Below are 18606 nucleotides of genomic sequence, written 5' to 3'. Positions count from 1 at the left end.
GGGGGGGGGGGAAGAGACCGGGCAGTTTGAAGGGACGGGGAGCCAGGAGAGGCGCGGCGGCTCCATGAGCGGCTCCTGTCGGGACAGAGCGCCCAGAGCCCAGCCGGAGCGTCTCCAGCGCCGCGGGTAGAACCCCGGGCTACCGGAACGGCGGCCAGTTTGGAAGTTTTGATGCATATGATCACAACCACCATGATTTTTATGATTCTTGGTGCTTCAGTTGTAATGGTAAGACACCTTCACCCTCCCTCAGCCACGATAAGGTTGTTTTTTTCTAATGTAGGCGAATATTTGATCCGATCGTTGCAAATGTGGCATAAATGGATCACACTGTGCGAGAAACCCACCTTACGGTAGGCCTACCAATGACATGTGGAAGTAGGTTACCCTATAATTACCTGCTGTCATAAATAAATAATCTAAGTCCGCTTTGAGGCACGAGTCCCCCCTCTTATCGGGAGGATCTGCCCAGGCGCTCTCCTTTTTTCTCTCTACGATCCCTGTTGTTGTTATGTGTCTTGATGCTGATGAAGAGAAGAATTCGCTGTCTGTAGGAATAGCCCATACCCCATTGCTTGACATGTCCCAGCTGACTTGTGTGCTTCTTTGCAGGCGATAGCCTGTTTAATGGACATGAACGCACTACTGGATCGCTTTCACAACTACATCTTACCGCATCTACGAGGGGAGGATCGCGTCTGTCACTGCAATTGTGGAAGGTAAATGCCGTCATTCTCGTTCGATATTTGGGTTAAACATGGTGGTGTGTGATTTTTTTTTCTTCCTTTTTTTTCAACCGTCAGTTCTTAATTGTCGAAGAGGCCTCGAAGATTTCTGGCGGAGAAGCCCCGCAAAGATATCAGCCTGTCGTAGCGCTTACAGCCCCCGATATTTACATTGACGTTTTATTATTTGCTCTAACAGACACGTTTGGTCGCGGTGGTGGTTTTTTTTCATATTTTTATTTTTCTGTAGCTTATATATATACAGAAGGGCTGCGAGGATTTCGGCTTTGCTGCATATATACGAAGGTGTGTGTCGGAGCCATAAATAGGTAATGAACTATGAGCAATATAAGGCCGTTCAAAAAAAGAAAACAATCTGAGCATCAAGTGCGCAGGCCCTACTCGGTGTCGGCGACAACATAAACCTGCTGGGTTTATTACGAACATATGAGTGCAGGAGTGGAGACTGGTTATGGCTGAGGAAGTGCTATAGAGCTGGGGGCACTGGTGGCTGCTCGTCAGCCTGTACCTGCTGGTTTGCTTTCCTCCGTGAGAGCAGGTTTTGAAGTGGTGAAAAAAAAAACAGCAGCAAAGACACTCATTAATAAATTAATCCGGATTTAATCAGCAGTGCTGTGCGTTTGCATTCAACAGTAAGCATGTAATACATCAGGCTGAGAGATGCAGAGAGACACAAGTGGGCCTCTGTTTTTTGTTTTTTTTTTCTCTCAAGTCTACAGTGCCTGAGGGTATGGCAACAGTGTTGTCAGCTAGCAAGATTTTAAGTAAGAGTCCTTTCATCCAATAGATTCACACCGATATTGCCCTCAGGTATTAGATCCTCATTGACCCACGTCCTGCAGACAACCTAGCTATATGCGGCCACGAGGACCGATCAGTGTTTTAGGAAAGGGGGATGTCACCAGTGGTGTTGGTGCAAGCTGAACAGATGCACATTAAAACAAAACAGCAGTGTATACTGTGCAATGCTGCAGTGAGGGGGTTGATGTACTAGCAGTTCATTAGCAGCATTACGAGGCCAGTTCCACTGTGTGTGTTCTTTTAGCCTGTAAATTCAGAAGTGGGTCATCTTCAGGTGCTATGTGCCTGTCAGAGGGGGATAATCTGACGGAAAGTTTGGAAAGGCCTCTCACACACACTGACGGATGGGATGTGAGACTGGTCAAGACAAACAAATATGTCTGGAGACAGGATTTGTGTGACAAGATGATGTATCACTCAACGTCTTATTTTGTAATATTTTGACAGTCATGTCATCCTTGGCACTGCCGAAGGGGGCTTGGTTATGTATGCATTAAAGATATGACAATAAAAAGTATAGGCAATTATCAGCAGTATTAAGCACTGATTTCAATATTGATAATACCAAAAAATGGTATTTTGTTCCTCCAATACAAGTATTAAGCCAATGCTCTTGACGGTATGTACAGTCAAATCTTTTCCTCTCCTGTTAGTTTTCAGGTGACCCACACAGTGTATTTCCCCCTGACCTGGAATCACTCCTGAATGAGATTCTGTCATCCGTGTATTCACACAAACAGCAGAAAGAGAAGAGCGGGATCTGTGGATGAACAGAGCAGACCTGAGCTTGGGTTTTTCACTCGCCTCACTCCCACCCGTTAGACGTGGAGGTGCCGTGACGCCCACCCACAGCACTCACCTTATCAAGCTTGAGGACACGGCCGGTGTCATTATGTTTGGCAGCCTCATGTGCTCTGATTCGGATGTAGTTGTAGCTTCTCTGACGGGCCGAGGCCTGGCTCTGTGGCAGGGGAGAGATCTAGGAGTTTCTGACCCTGCTGATTGGTGTCATGCTGTTAAGAGGGGCCGCAGGGTAGTTTGTCCTAAGATGATCTAAATGCTCTCTTTGTGGCATTTACATCCGGAAGTCTTACAGAAAAACTGAATCGTTTTCATTTTTGTACTAGAAAAGAAGACCCAGACACAGTGGTTGCAGGGTGAACAGGACTAAATGCAGGCAATACAAAATAATCCCTTATTCTCCAGGGCAAAGAAAGAGGAAGATTTTGGCTTATCTTTGCACATAGCTTAGCTTTGTTTTTTGGATGTTTTGGCGTTAATGGACCTCAGTGGCTGTAAGGCTTGAGTCAGTTAGGCTCTACAGGGGGTTTGATCCCCTCGTGTGGCCCCACTACTTCTTCGGTAAGATACTTAAGATCAGGTTTTTCCTCCATATTCAGCGTTAAGTACTGAGGGTATTTCTGCACTGCACTTCCCAGGAATCATCTGCCAATCAGACTGCATGGAGGGTTTTCTGTTAAACAAGTTGCATTCCTGTAGGTGAAGATCTTTCACTTCTCCCTCACCGGCAGACAAGTCAGAAACATCAGTCAACAGTCAAACTTCCAGTGCACCTTGGGACTTTGCCAGCAAAGACACATTAGACACTTTGTGTTAAGCATATCAGCATTCATTAATGAGTTATGTCCGCCAGAGATAAGCAAAGCAGACATTTATTAAACACGGCATCAGTTCAAACCCGTTATCGATGCAATGTCCCAAAGTGTGCGCGCAAAGGTGTGCCTTCCAGTGGTTAAATCTCTCAGCTCCCACCGTTTTCACTTACAGAGTTTGTCAGACAACTTGCCTGTGTTGTTAGATTGTAAAATTATAGTAAAAGTATTGTAAGAATTGAATATCAAGTGGATGTATCTGTTTTACATGGAGCGGAGTCGGTGCTGGACAATGAAATGAATGTGAGGGACTGGATGATCGTTGATCAGTAGCTGCTGCAACAGTTGATATGCAGAGATATATTTATGGTGTTATCATGCATGGTGTCCCTAAGCTGCAATGCAACAGAGTGATGCATTCACGGATCAGTCGTCTTTTAATTTGCATTCCATCAGCGTAACATTTCCATATTTCCCCTTCTTTCTTCTCCTGTGAGATGTGAACACCTGGTTAGTAGCAATCGCACACCCTGTGGATTTGTGGAAACACAATAAAAATTGGATTCATAGCGAGTCCTTTAATGTCTCCAACTTGGCACAAATTTAAAGAGACTGTCTAGTAAGAACCCGTTTGGATCTAAAATAATTTTACAAAATGAAAAAGAAGAAGCCCACTTTGACAAAATAATTGCTAGTTATGAGGTACCTCAAGAACCATACTTGATGAATTTTGGATGATGTATTTGTCTTTTCAAAATTGAGTTAATCCAGAAAGGATTTTACTGAGCACGCATTGCCTTAACTTTTTAGGATATTGGAGTACATGCCTTTCTTAAAGGCCCCTTTAACAGTAGTCTCTGAAGGAGATAGTGGAGTGTTTGCTTATTCTTATTTCAGGCCGTGAGCAAAAGTCTCCTTCAACTTTTCCAGTCGCAGCTGCACTAAAGTGCAGCCTGGAGACACCCAAGGTTCCTTGAGAGGGCTTCAGGGGGTTTTCAGCAAAGGGTTGATTATTGCAATTTGTTTTAAATTCAGAAAATAAATCTCTGGATATCATCTACGTTAGGATGGGTATACACAACACAAAAACACCATATATAGGGTAAACCGTCTTACCACCATAACATACTCAATGGCCTTCACAGTTACCAGATCTCAACCCAACTGAACACCTGTGGGAGAATTTGGAGCAACATGTTATACAGCCCTCTTCACCATCATCATCAAACCACCAATTGAGAGGAATGGTGTTCGTCCCTCCAGTAGAGCTCCACAGTATACATGCCAAGCAGCATTGAAACCATTCTGGTAGCCCAACCGTTTTTTCCCTTTAATTTAACACCCATCTGTATGTCTCTGTAACGGATAAGAAATGTTCATTCATATCTTTGATTCATAAAATGATGTGTTGGCTTATATCTAACACTTCCTATCACCATCACCTCCCCAGGCATCATGTCCACTATGTAATTCCATATGATGGGGACCATTCCTTGGTGGACTCATCAGAGAACTACTTTGTGAGCGACAGTGTGACCAAGCAGGAGATGGACTTGATGCTGGGGCTGCTGCTGGGCTTCTGCATCAGTTGGCTGCTGCTGTGGCTGGACGGAGTCCTACACTGTGCCGTCAGGGCCTGGAGGGCGAGCCGCTACTACGGTAAGACGGACACCGTCTGCTGCAGATACACATGAACACAACTCAAACAAGAGCTCAGCGAACCCTAAATTATCATAAAATCTTTCTCATTTCGGAAGTGTGTGCCGAGGTGTGAATGCACTGGTGCTACATGACAGGAAATGACATATCATAGTACGGAATAGTAGGAACGGAAACTTAAATATTCCTAATTTGACAGGGAAAATAACAAAGTATCTATGATTTAAAATCAGGATTTGTGGTGGCCAAATGCTTGCATGCAGGAATATATGTATCTGTATCTATCCGCCGTGTATCTTCTGCATGTGCTTGCGTTGGCCAGGCTAACACTGCAGTTGGTTTTGCTCTGGTAAATGACCTTCCCCCCCATTGCTTGGTCCATTTTTGGCTCTCCTCACTGGATTTTCTTCTCAGTGTACTGCGACCTCTTGGAAAATCACAGCTAAATCTTCCAACAGTGTGATGAGTCAGACGAAGGCTAACGGCTGAGGTAAAACTACATTTAAAGTGTTGTCTTCTGTTTTGGACAGCCGAAATACCTCAAACCCTATTTCACTAAAAATGCTCTTGATTTGTTTCCAGGAAACAGCAGCAGTCAAAGGCTAACGCGAGAGCACCCTCATTAGGTGTAATTATGTTCTGAATATGTGAAACTCATTATTTATGAGATAGTTATCTAAAAAGACCACACAAAATCATATTTCAATAAGAGCTGCTGCTATAATACAGACTCTCAAAGGATAGAGAACATGATGTTAAAAACAACACTTCTAGAGACACGATTATTGAAAAAAATAATAATAATCGAAGTAAAAAAATGATTCAACTGCTGATTCACATCAACTAAATGTGAATCATTAGCTAAAATGTTGTGTTAGCATTGAACCAAACAGTTGGTGTCCTTGTGGCAGCAAACAAAATAACTTTTCAGCAATGGTTTGGATTGAATATCAGTGTTTGAAGCCGGGTCTGAGAGAAGGACGTCTGCTCACCACAGCTTCCGTGCACCATTGTGCTAAGTTAAGGGTCTCTTTGGGCACAATGCAAGACTAAAATAGCAAAGCAATGCAGTCATGTGAAATATAATATCAATAGCCATTGAAATAATGAAGATGATGCAACCCCCAATTAACATTTTGTTGAGTCGAACCTCAATGAGAAGACTAAAAGAACAGCTTTGCAGGGTACAAGTTAGCTAATGGGCAAAATGGCAATTCCCTAAATTCATATTCGTGATTGTGGCATTCCTGACTAGATAACTTGAAATTTGGAAGTTTAGGAAAGCATGAGTTTATGTTAACAATAAAGAATACACTTTTATACAGCACTTAAAAAAAGGATGGACTATAACTGATAGAAGTATGGGTAAGGATTTAAAAGGGGACACTAATTTTTGGCATGGACTTCAACAGCTGAGTTTAGGCAAACATAGGTCTCCCATGGTGATGAGGAAAGAATCACCAGAAGGGCCCTGAAAGAGGATCTCAAGCAGCAATCAGGCTCACTTGGGGGTTAACAAATCACACAAACAGGGTGACCCTTAAAACCTTAAAATCAATTCTACAACTAACAGGCAGTCTGTGAAGGGAGACAAGGGTTTAGATAATGTGGTCACTCCTCTTGGAGAGTGTGATTAGCCTGGGAGCAGCACTCTGAATTAACTGTAGTGTGTTGATATTTCTTCTGGAAAGACCACAAGTGCATCACAACAATCAAGCTTGGAGGGGACGCAAGCGCGAATGACCTTCTCCAGTCCTGCAAATGAAAGAAACATTAAATCTTCTTAATGGTGCGCCCCAGTTAAATAAAACACAATTACACCACTTGAGCGTCTAAAGACAGACTTGAGATTATGGGCTTCTGGCTTCATGTTTGTTCACTCTGAGCAGATTATACATAAAATGATTAATAGGAATAGTATAGGAACAAGGAGGGGGGATTGTTAGGATCTCTTATTTTGAGCCTTTTGAATTGTTTTCAAAAATATTTGGACATCAGCACTTCTTATGAGAGAGACATTGCGAAATGCAGGATAAATATAATATAATACATGACTTTATTGGACTTTATAACAGTCTGTCAGCTTTGATATGCGCCACGGAGAACATATTGATTAAGAACAATCAGGGACCCAAGATAGATCTTTGGGGGATGCCACAATAGAGTGGAGCCCATCACCCTCAATAGAAGAAAGGCGTTTTATCAGCTATGAATTAAACCAGTCTTGCACAGACATGAGGATGGTATATCTTTTCATATAAAGTTCAGAAAAAAAAACTAATACACATATCTCCCAAAATGTCAAACTATTCTTTCAGTAATCCCACAGCAATCCTATACTTATTATAGAAACCTGTTTCGATCTTTTTACACTAAGGCTGAGCATGGCAAAACTTGTATTGAAGATTGGGAGCAGGTTGTGGATGCGCTCATCCATTCGTGCGGAAAGAAAATGGATATTGGACCCTTGCTTTGGTCAGCAAAATGTACACGTGTGTTATCTACTGTATAGGCCCTTTTCACAGCAAACATTTATGGCAGTAGGAAAAAAAGCACAGGTGTCACTACACAAGTGATGGCTCTGTTCTATCCAAGTGTCCCAGTTAGTCATGACTGTGTGACAGGGAGCAAGCACACACACTACCAGGACGCTGAAATTAAAGCAGCTAAAAGGAACTCAGCCATCACTCATTTAATTATTTACACCTGTGCTTTTTTCTACTGTGACATGTTGCCTGAAAATGTTATCTGTGAAAAAAACGGCCTTTTCTGTGGCACATGGATGTCTAAAGGCCCTACACACTCACACGAGTGTTTCTAATTATTCTGACTGCTCAGGTTGAAGGTGGGCGGAGCTAAGATAGCATTTATGTAATTCCACCGAACTTCATCAATTGAAACTAATGACTGTGCCCCCTTGTTAGCGGCAATGGTGGGAAAACCTGCTTAAATGGAGTGCATGCTGCATATGAGGCAGCAGGTATGATGCACATTACAGTAAAGTACCTTTTTCACTTGAATTCAGCCAGAACAAGCCATGTAAAATATGTTTTTCTTTGTCTGTATTGTTCACAATGCTGTTGGTACACGTGGTATTTTGTTTTCTTGTCAATTCAAGGCGGCAGTTGCCATTCGCATGGCTAATCGAACCCCTACCAGCACAAACCAGCAACGTGCTGATAAAGTGTATTAGTCCCACTCAACAAAGCTAACAGCAACCAACCGTGCACGTATAGTGCACGGCCATACAATCCTGAAAGGGGGCCTAATCTGCCTAAAATCACTTGTGCGGGTTTACCATGGGCATGCAGGGCCTTTAGTTCAACTAACTACTTTTGACTCAAGGGTAACTGTGTGTCCCAGAAATGTCTGCGTGTCGATCAGTCATTGAGAACATTAGGTCTGCGCTGTGGTTAGCACTGTCACGTCACAGCAAGAGGGTCCTCGTTTGAACCCTGGTCCTGTTCTGTAACTCTGTATGGAGTTACAGTACATCAGTGCTCTCTGCAAGTTTGCAGAGCACTCCTACTTTAGTCTATGAGAATAAGAGGATAGCATTCATTTACAGCTACCATACATGATGTGTAACGTATGCATTATATTTCCATACATATATAAAGAGTCTTGGTGTGGATAAGTGCACGGCTTGTCTATTCACATTTCTCTGAAGCCAACATGAATTAATGTGCAGCGCTTGATGAAAATGTGTTGTGTAATGAGAATATCTGGCCAAGCTGTTATTTGTTTTAAACAAGCATCGCTTTGCCGTGATAACCAAACCATTACATATATATGACATACAGCAGTTACAGAGACCGGTTCGAACCAGGCTCGAAAAAATAGTGATTTGATAGATGACTTCACTCCCGCCATCTGCTGCGCTGTAGTGAAAGCTACATTCCCACATACCATGTGTTTAAATCCAACTCAAATTGTGATAGTTGCTCCTTAGTTTCCTGTCTCCTGTCAGCGCTCTCTCCGTAAAAATATCTGTTTCATTTCTCTTACCATCTCCCCCCTGACAGATGATGGATGCATGTTATTGAAGTAGAAGAAGAGGAATGCGGCAGATTTAATCAGACGGAACATGTGGTGTTCAGTTCACCAACATTTGGCCTGTGTGGTTGTGCGGACACGAGCGAAGACATGAAAGGCTTTCAGCTGAGCAGATATGTGACACACGTGTGAGATCATGACACGGCAGCATGAAATCCCTCATATAGTCTGGCGCTTTGCTGAAGAGACGACGCAGAGGACTGGCAAGATGTTGATGATGCTGATGAGCTGAGTATTAGCATGCCGGATTACAGTGTTTCAGTTTCTCACGGTCATGGCGGTTTCACAGGCTTTTCCATCCAGCCAGGATCAAACTCTATAGGTGGGGGGGGGACATCTAATCGTTTTTTGCGTTCTTTTGGCACGAAAAAAGCTAGATTTAAAAGATACTGAATATTGTAACAAGGCTTTTTAAAAACAGGATTTGGAGGTTGAATATTCTGTTTGAGGTCACTGTATTGTGGAGGTGGCCTGGATCCTCAGAATATAGGATAATGCTAAAGTAGGTGATATGTGGCCTGGATTCTCGGAGCCATGGAAAAGCTCCTCAGGCAGGATGAACCATGTTAAAACAGAATTTTTTGTTATTTGTTACTAATAAGTTTAGTTTTTTTGGATAGAAAATATCATGTTATATTTGGATTTTTCAGTGTTTTAACGAGCTGCTAAGGAGCTTAAATTGTATGAGCTGTAATAGTTGCAGCCTGCTGCTTTGCTCAGAGGTGTGGAAGGTTTTTTTGCAGCAGCGAGTCAGGCAATGCTGTTTTCTCCAGTGCAGTAGTGCAACAGTGTAAAATACATCATCATAAAAAATACATACAAAAAAAACCACCCAGTGAGGAGGGTGCATCCGTTTTCATTAGGAGCAGAGAGTGTGTGTGTGTGGGGGGGGGGTATAGGCTTGTTCTTTTGTGCTGGGAGGGAATGCCCCTTTCGACTGCCTCCAGGTCGACTGTGACGTTGATGCTAGGTCAGGCTCGTTTAGCCTCCCCAAGATGAGGAGTGAAGGTGAGGCTGACAGAGCGGTGTGTGTGTGTGTGTTGGGGGTGCAGGATGGAGATGCTGTCACATCCCCACCCCCACTGACACACACACTCTCCTCCAGAGCTATAAATAGAATGAGAGAGAGCAGCTGGAATGGCAAGTGAGAAAAACACACACACACACACACACACACACACACACACACACCATGTGCATTGAGATGCACATTGATTCTCGTTGCTTTCCCCCCCCCCCCCCCTCCTAATTCCATCTCTTGCTCCTCCCTCTCCACTTATTGAATCTAGTCCTGGCCATTTCCTTTACAATGCCTCCCACTGCAACTATCTCTTTTTCATCTTATCATTGATGCGCTGCGAATATCTGATACCAGAGTCTCTTTTGCAAAGACACTGGTGAGAGAAAAAATTAGAAAAAGATGACATTCAGCATTAAGCCCCCCCCTCTCCCTCCCCTCTAAAAGAGCATTTGTGTCTTTCGCCTCCCATTTTCTGCCTTTCATTACCATTTCTGCCGACTCCATCCCCATCCTTTTATTCAAATGAGATAAACCTGTCTTTGTTGCCCCTTTTCCTTTGGATACCCTTCAGAGCAGTCCTTATGGACAGCGTACCCATTCACAGCTATAAATAACTCACTCTCTCTCCCTCCTCACCTCCCCTCCACCCAACGCCTCACCCCGCTTACCCAACTCCACCACCACCACCCCTCCTCCTCCTCTCGCTCATCCTCTAGCAGGGCCATTTGCTACTGGGTTTGCTGTCTGGGGCTCTCCCCTCATTCTCTCTCTCGCTATCTCTCTCTACTGTCTCTGTGGACCTGGCTCCGCCTCGCCAGCTCCAGTTTATAACCCGACAGACACAAACCATTCCCCTCCTCACGTTATACACCTCTTCCGCTTTGTCGGCTGCTAATTGGTCAAAGACAGGTAGATGCATTCGACGCCTCAGCCGTAATCTCACCTGTAAAAATCCCTGTGACTGTAGAGAAATGGCACCTGGATACGGTCACATGTGCAACAGTCCAAACACAAATGGGGGGGGGGGGGTAAATCAAAGGCAACACCGTGGTGCACTTGAAGAGATTGATGCCAATTACTGTTCTCATCCAATCTTTTATCCCGTCTCAGTCACTCTACCCTCACTGCAAACAAAGCTCACCCTTACTTCCCAGAATTAAAAGTTGTTCCAGTTTTGATGAAGCCGGTGGCTAAAAGACATAATAAACATCAGCTTTTACAGCGACTCACCTTTAAACCTTAATGCATCTGATCGTGGGTCATTTTCTGGCTTCGTGTTGTATGGAAGACATTTTGGGGTTTAGTTTAAAATTTCAGAATTGTATTTTAGGGTAAGCTGAAACTGAGCACGAAAAAAAACAAAAGGCAGCAGAAATGGACAAAATGACAAGCCATTATATTGCTTTTAAATAGAAAGCCATTATCAGCCTAGCCCTTAATTCATACAGAATTACTGGAGAAGATGAGTGTGAAAGAAGCGCTTACTCATTTTCATCAACATCCAAAAAGGACAGTTTACAGCACGGAGATCAGCCCTCTGTGCTGCTGGTTGCTGATGTGTCCTCTAACTGGATTTGGAGCCTGAAAACCAGGCTAAGAAGGATTTTACACCATTGTGTGTCTTGATCTCATGAACGTTTGGCTGAGTCGTCCTCGAAAGTCCTGCATTCAGTTCTTTGCTTGTGTCTGCACAACAACAAAAGCGAGACGACGTTGCCCAACGATAAACCACGTACACTGTTGTCGCACTTGCACACTTGTGAGTAGGAGTAAAGAAGGGGAGCAGAGAAGGAAGTGAATCAATATTGTGACTGTGACATGTTGTGATTATGACAAAATATCGATACTCACTTTCCGTTGCCTTGCTGATGCAGAGGCATTTCCTGCTTTTCCTGCAAGCATTTGAACTCTGAAGTGTTCGACTCTCTGGCATTTCAGTCTTTTGCCAGTTTGCGTCCGTTTGTCATTGGAATTTTGGCAGGTGGTCATGTTGTGTGTTTTAAATGCTCAGACTTCGGGTGTAGCCACGACCTATATATATTAAGGCACATTCATTCTACGATGTAATCGTAACTCTCCCAGTTCAATTCTGCGTGGGACCTTTGTTGCATCCCCCCTGACACTTCATGTTTCCCCTCTGTCTCTGTCACCCACCGATTGAAGGCAAAGTGCCAAAAAAAAAAAATCAGCTGAAAAAGTGCTTGGACTCAGTTTGGTACACATTGTTCAAGGCCGTATGTGAGATCCTTCCACAGTATATGGCCTCATACAGTATATCATCTTTGTGTTTGTGTGATGTTAGAAAAAAAAATTGCATCAGCTGCTATAATTGATGGATAACATAGAATAAAGATTGTATAAAATACATCGCCAACAAGTTTGCTTCAAAAGGTACTCGCTATCTAGGCCTCAATAAATGCATTTTGTGTTTTACCTGATAATGCAATAAAAACAATACAATACAGGTTTCATTCCTGCTTGGCAGTTTTAGGAGCTTATTTCCCTCTTTAGGCTCATGGACGATGTATTTCTTACCATGTAATCACATATGTCATTTTGATATTATCCAATTGTATTACCCTGTGATTCCATGCTCTATTTTGAGCAATCAAAAGGTAACGGCTTCCCATAGGCGACAAATGGAAGGAGCGTATCCATCAGGGGGAACCTGCATCCATCAGATGTGGAAAATTTCCCCTATTGGTCACACACTTATCACCTGCCTCCTCTGACCATCCTGTTGCCTCTCATCTCTTCCCTCCAGATACCCCGTCCTGGTCATGGCTGCCCCAGTTCTGCAACCTTCGAGACCTCCGTCGCCGAGCCCAGCTCAGACAACTGGAAGACTCCAGCGGCAACATGGTCCACATCAAGCAGAAGCTTTACCACAACGGCCACCCCAGTCCCCGACACCTCTGACTCTAAAAAACAAAATAATACAAAAAATAACCCCTAGACCCCTTTCCCCTGATACCCCTCCTCCTCTCCTCTCATCCCCCTTCCCAAACTTCCCCTTGGCCAACTGTTGCCTCAGAGACCCTGGAAAACTGCCCTCCCACTATTCATAACATGGCCCCCTTAAACCCCCATGACAGGACTTTCGTATGACTAAAACTGGCCCCTGTCAGCACTTAAAAAAAAAAAAAAAATCCCAAAATGGAGAAAGATGACAATTATTTGTTGCCACTGAAATCTTGTCTTATGTCCATGTCCACCATTGTGGGAGGAGGAAGAAAAAAACATTTTTAAGGGTGTTTTTTCTGTATAGAGACATTTTCTGTGTTCATTGTTAAACTTGGCATGCTCTTTTAGAACAGGGTAAGATGTGGGCAGCGTATGGAACGGGGCGGCAAGACGGGTGTCATGAATTTATTTATTTTTTTCACTATCGGGTGGGAGTGGGACTTTGTTGGCGTTGGGGAGGGGCGAACGAGACTGGTGGGTGGGTGGTTTTTTTGTGATGGTTAGATCGCTGCTTCTGTAAATAGTTATGAATACAGGCAAAAGGGATTTAACAGTCTTTAAAAGGGGGTGCGTGGGGGGATTTTTGTGCGAGTTGTTTGTCAATAGAAAACCATAACGATGGACTGTGTGGTTAGAGATTATAGGAATGGAACGGGAAGACAAGTCTGTTTGAAAACTGGATGTGAAACCATGTGATTTCTGCTAAAAACACAGATTAATTAGCTTTGTGAATTAACTGAATGTATTCATTTTTTTTCCTGTAAATATGTGAGGGGGAGGGGAGCGTGTACGGTTGAGGTCGGGGTTCTCTCTGATATATTATCATTCTTTAGTAGACACGGGAGGGGAAATAAAATGCCAGCCAAGATGAGTTCCCCACACACACATATACACACACACCCCTCCATCTTCCCCACACAGTGCTCAACAGCACAGTTCAATTTTCTTTATCCAATTCCCTCTCACTTATCAGGAGAAACCAGCCTATCAGCAGAGGGAACCCTCACCCAGCCACCCCCCCCCCTCTCCCTCCTCGTCCTCTGTCCAGACATTGCTGTTGTGAGGATGAAATGTCTGTTTTATTAAAAGTGCCATTGAAGCACAACAGTGACCTCTGATGTTTGATTGTCTCATGTGAGCGAAGATGACAACACGTTCTCATAGCGAGAGGTTATGTCAGAGCAGCGACAGCAGACGGATTATACAGAGAGGTCCTGTTGACAACTTCAGTCGGGTTTGTTAGAATTATAATAGCGCCGACTAACAACACCTCGGAAATGACTAACAATGCCAATGACATGCTGGTGCAACTGAGAAAAGCGCGCCACTGTTCTCCTCTGGCACAATATGACACGTTCCAGTGACACCGAGGGCATTTACAAGAATATTTTCTTTAGCATTATCCTATTAATCTTTGAAAACATAAACCACAGCTGAAGCAAATACTTGTTTTATTTATTTTCTCTGAAGAATGTTATAGTCATTATCTAATCTATAAAATGTGCGTAACAAGTTGAGTTGGCATCTTTATATGGTTCGTACTGTCCGACTGAAAGCCAAAGATGTTCAAATTAAAGTGATATACAACTGATATGGCACAAAAAAAAAAAATCCTCACATCTGAGAAGCAGGGAATGTGTGATAAATGACATACTCAGCTATTATTTGATTACCAAAATTGAAAATTTTCTCTCGATGCTGTCAAGTAATTGATTAGTAGTCTAACATTTTTTTATTTTTATTCTGCACATGTGCGAGAAAGGTCACACTGATGCCTGGATCTGAAACGCTGTGTTTGTAAAACACCTGTATGGCAGCAGTTGTAGACAAAAACAAGCCTGATATAAAGCGGGGTCACTGTGGAGCCCCTGTGTAACATTGTCAGAAATTAATCTTCAATCTACATTTAAATTATAGTCTGGCAGAACCCAGTCATTCTATGAAAGGTGAAAGAATATATAGGCCTACAACCGCACCGGCGCTCTTGCTAAGAAGTGACGGGGAAGAAATGTCCCGAGCGAGCATTTTGCAGACACGCTGTTGAACTCTTGCCAGTGCCGGTCAGCAAACATGCGAGAAGAACGTCCCGTTCAGAGGACACATTTTCAAAATGTCACCCAGCCACAGACTTTGAAAATGGTAACGACGACCAGATGAGAGAGGGGAAAAAAAAAAAGTCAGACAAAGTGGCCCACACGTGCTTTTACTCAGACTACAAACCTACAGACCATAATCAAAATCATTACCATATATTGTCAGTCACAGTACTTGAGTTAAAAACATATTGTTAGAAGAGTAGACAGCATTTGAGGTGAATGTTTAGACTGCTTAACAATTACAACAGCATTTCATCGAAGTATTGAAGTGATCACTTCTTTGGACTAGGCTTGGTTTGAGCTTTGTCGTTGTCATCTCCGCTCTGTTTGTTTGACAGAGGCTTCTCAGTTGGACCGGGCTCCGCTCCTTCAGTGCCGGGAGTCTGGGAGGCAGCGGACTTCTCGGTAGTTGGCCTCTCTAGTTTCTCAGACACAAAGGTCTCTGTATCTACCTTGGTTTCCATGTCGGGAACAGCTGCTGTGTCCGTCTCATCGGTGACTTCCTTTACTATGGTCTCTACCTCCTCTGCAGCCTTCGTTGTTTGATCCTCAGCTTCCTTGGCAGCGACCTCTGTAGCCAAAGTCTGACCCTCTGCGACAAACTCACTGGCAGTATTGTGAGGGTCCTTGGCTTCCTCTGAAACTGTGGCCTCGGTTTCAATGGCAGACTCTGTTGAGATGACTTCAGCATCCTTGGCAGCGGTCTCAGTCATCGCAGGTTCGACCTCCTTAACAGCATCTGTGGCAACACTCTCGGACTCCTTGACCAGATCTGTCGCCACCACTTCCACCTCTTTAGCGACCTCCGATGTTTCAGGCGCAGTTTCCGCTACAACCTGAATTGAGTCCTTGGCGACGTGACTTCCCATCGCTTCAACCTCCTTCGTGACTACTGCCTCCATCTCCTCGGTGATGGTTACTACGGCGTCAGCCACCTTGGCCACATCAGTTGCTATTGCTTCAGCCTCTTTGGCAATGTTTGCCAGGGACTCAGACACTTCAGCTACATTGTTTGCAATTTCCTCTGCAACCTTTGCAGCATCCGTTGCCAATTCCACTGCAGCCTGAGTGGCTTCCACAGCCTCTGGCTCCTGGACAACGTTGGAGACTACAGCATCTAATTCCTTCTCCTGAGCAACTGCATAGACTGTCGCTTCCTCCTTGACTACTTCAATGGCCTCAGCCTCTAGCACAGCTACATCAGCAGTTGGCTCTTCCTTACTCACAGCAGCAATCTCTTGGATGGCGGAAGCTGGTACACCCTCAGCATCCTTAACCTCAGTGGCTATATCCTTCAGCTCGGGAACAACAGAGTCAGCAACTACAGCTGTGCCAAGAACCTCCTCAGTCAGGTCCTTGATGGCCTCAGCCTCCTGCACCAACGGGACAGCAGCAGCGGTCTCAACGATGGTTTCAACCGTTTCACTCGAGACAGCAGCTCCTGCAGTTGTTGCAGCTACAGCTTGGCTTTCTTTAACCAAAGCGGCTGCCTCTTTGAGGATAGCATCCGCCTCCACTTCTGAAGGTAGGGCGGCTGCTTCTGCCTGGGCCACGTTGCTCACAACCTCCAGAAGTGGAAGGATTTCTTGTATCGTCGGGGCTGCGTCTTCGGTTTGCGTAAGTGACGCCGCTTCCTGGGCTGCGAGCCCTGCGGCCATTGCCTTCGGGAGGAGTACGCCGACCTTCCCGACCCCCTCGCCTGCTTCCATCAGCAGCCAGTCCATTTTCTGTGCGTGCTGCTTGACGGCATCATCGACTCTCGAGTCAATCATCGCTTCGGTCAAAACTCCATCTTCAGAAGAGTATGCGGCAGCCTTCCGGGAAAGCAAATTAAATTAAAAAAAAAAGGGGTTGGCTTTGGATTTGTTTATTCATGGCAGATTCATATTTTGTGCCAACAGGCTTTTCTACTCACCTGCCAGGCCACACCAAGTTTGGAGATTTCCCGACCGGACATGCCCTCTGCTCGCTTTGCAATGTCTGAACACTTCTGTCCATAGTCGAACTGAGTCAACTTTAATCTCCTGTTGAGTTAAAGCACAAGAGGTTTGTAGAGTAAGTGAACCTCGAGCTTAAACATGTCATTCATCATCCATTTCAACTGGCCAATGAGCTCTGCAACGCCTCGTGTGCTGCACTTCCTGAGGTCTTAAACACATTTTCATGAAAGCAATAAGTAAAGACCCAGACGCCACTTTGTTTTCAGTACTGAATACATTATATACACCATTATGCAAGCTCTAGGGACCGGTGCTTTCCTTTGCGGTAGTAAATCACCTCTGCCACAGAGCTGCAACAGTCACGGTTTGAAAATTGAAATACAAGAAGTGTACTCACTGTCTCCCTGTAGTGGCAGGACCCAGCACAAATTTGTCGAAATACATGCGCACCAATCTTTCCCTCTCGTCCAGACCAGGTAACGCAAAGTTTACAATCTCATCGATGCGGTCATTGATGGCCCAGTCGAACTGTTCCGGCTGGTTACTGGCAAGCACCAGCATGAACCTAAGGAGAGAGGATGAGACTACTTAGGGCCAGCCAGTGACCTTTTCAGTCATGGCCGATGACCTTTTCATGCCCAGCCATACACACAGTGAATAACGTTAAGACACCAACTTGTTGCTCTGCTCCCCAGTGCGGTAGAGGAATGCATTCAGGGTGGCTCTGAGGTCCTCGCTGATTTTCTCCTGCAATGCAAAAACCATGACTCATGAATATATGATTCAAACGCAGGGCATCATCACCATGCATATGGCACTGCAGCTGAACTCACTGTGGATCGCTTACGCAGGAACGCATCAGCTTCATCTACGAACAGCAAGACACTGCAGAGAATCAGAGGAGATCAAAGAGAATGTGCTTTAAAAAAAAAGAGAGAAACTGCATTTTTTTCCTTCAAGACCTTTAATGAAATTAGCCAGTACAATAACAGCAGCTCTGCATGTAATTGAACACGGCATACAGTCTACACTAGTGAACTTTCACGGTCCATATCCAACAGCTGATACACATTATAGTACTAATTCATTGAGTGTTAATGGAGCAAATGAAAGTGCCCTACCCTCGCCTGCTGGTGCTGGCCCAGTCGAACACCTTGTGCATGGCAGTGACTCCATCGCGCCCCATGGGTGCCACGTCGCCACCTGTCATGATGGCATAGTCCATCCCCGAATGGAGAGCCAGTTTCTGGAAGGCAATGGAAAGAGCTTCGTTCAAAACAGAACAGAGGGGCATGTATGTATGTATGTATGTACCGTATTTTCCGCACTATAAGGCGCACTGGATTATAAGGCGCACCTTCAATGAATGGCCTATTTTAGAACTGTTTTTATATATAGGGCGCACCAGATTATAAGGCGCATAGAATAGAAGCTACTACAGTCAAACGTTTGACAGGGGTTGCGTTATGCATCCACTAGATGGAGCACTAGATGCGCTGTTGCCTTCATTCGAATAGTGACTGTAGAGACGCTTCTACTTGCTGCTCTCTGTTCAACAACCCACTGTTCGAGTTTGTCCTCTAACTGTGGCCATCTCGCTTTGTTCCCTCGGAAACTCTTTTTAGTCTTCTTTACTTGGCACAGGTCATCTTCTTGCTTCCTCCACTTCCGTACCATTGATTCATTAATGTTGAATTCTCTCGCTGCTGC

General features: G+C 44.4%; 2 protein-coding genes across 2 annotated transcripts; one reads left to right on the top strand and one right to left on the bottom strand.

Moving 5' to 3' along the window:
* The first annotated feature begins 8 nt into the window (after positions 1–8).
* On the top strand, positions 9–13971 carry tmem240a (transmembrane protein 240a). Its single transcript, XM_031868855.1, has 4 exons — positions 9–228; positions 613–719; positions 4611–4819; positions 12661–13971. The coding sequence occupies exons 1-4, from the start codon at positions 172–174 to the stop codon at positions 12813–12815; spliced, it is 528 nt and encodes a 175-aa protein (XP_031724715.1). The 5' UTR covers positions 9–171; the 3' UTR covers positions 12816–13971.
* Positions 13972–15044: 1073 nt separating this feature from the next.
* On the bottom strand, positions 15045–18247 carry LOC116395186 (uncharacterized). The gene is made up of 6 exons (XM_031868853.1): positions 18018–18247; positions 17730–17781; positions 17573–17643; positions 17294–17461; positions 16872–16980; positions 15045–16770 (listed from the first exon to the last, which is right to left on the bottom strand). Exons 1-6 carry the CDS (start codon positions 18188–18190, stop codon positions 15229–15231), a joined length of 2115 nt encoding a protein of 704 aa, XP_031724713.1. The 5' UTR covers positions 18191–18247; the 3' UTR covers positions 15045–15228.
* Between the last annotated feature and the right edge of the window lie 359 nt (positions 18248–18606).

Source organism: Anarrhichthys ocellatus, unplaced genomic scaffold (genome assembly GCF_004355925.1).
Source record: "Anarrhichthys ocellatus isolate YVR2014 unplaced genomic scaffold, GSC_Weel_1.0 scaffold44, whole genome shotgun sequence".
Taxonomy (NCBI): Eukaryota; Metazoa; Chordata; class Actinopteri; order Perciformes; family Anarhichadidae; genus Anarrhichthys; species Anarrhichthys ocellatus.
This window is presented reverse-complemented; position numbering and strand designations above follow the sequence as displayed.

What these genes read in the sequence shown, in the direction of transcription:
- tmem240a (XM_031868855.1), top strand. Translation starts at nt 172, where the DNA reads ATGCATATGATCACAACCACCATGATTTTTATGATTCTTGGTGCTTCA. An exon ending in TTGGTGCTTCAGTTGTAATG is followed by an intron (nt 229 to 612) that starts GTAAGACACCTT and finishes GCTTCTTTGCAG; the next exon opens with GCGATAGCCTGTTTAATGGA. An exon ending in TGTCACTGCAATTGTGGAAG is followed by an intron (nt 720 to 4,610) that starts GTAAATGCCGTC and finishes TCACCTCCCCAG; the next exon opens with GCATCATGTCCACTATGTAA.
- LOC116395186 (XM_031868853.1), bottom strand. Translation starts at nt 18,190, where the DNA reads ATGCCCCTCTGTTCTGTTTTGAACGAAGCTCTTTCCATTGCCTTCCAG. An exon ending in CCTGCCACTACAGGGAGACA is followed by an intron (nt 16,981 to 17,293) that starts GTGAGTACACTT and finishes TTAACTCAACAG; the next exon opens with GAGATTAAAGTTGACTCAGT. An exon ending in AACTTGGTGTGGCCTGGCAG is followed by an intron (nt 16,771 to 16,871) that starts GTGAGTAGAAAA and finishes CTTTCCCGGAAG; the next exon opens with GCTGCCGCATACTCTTCTGA.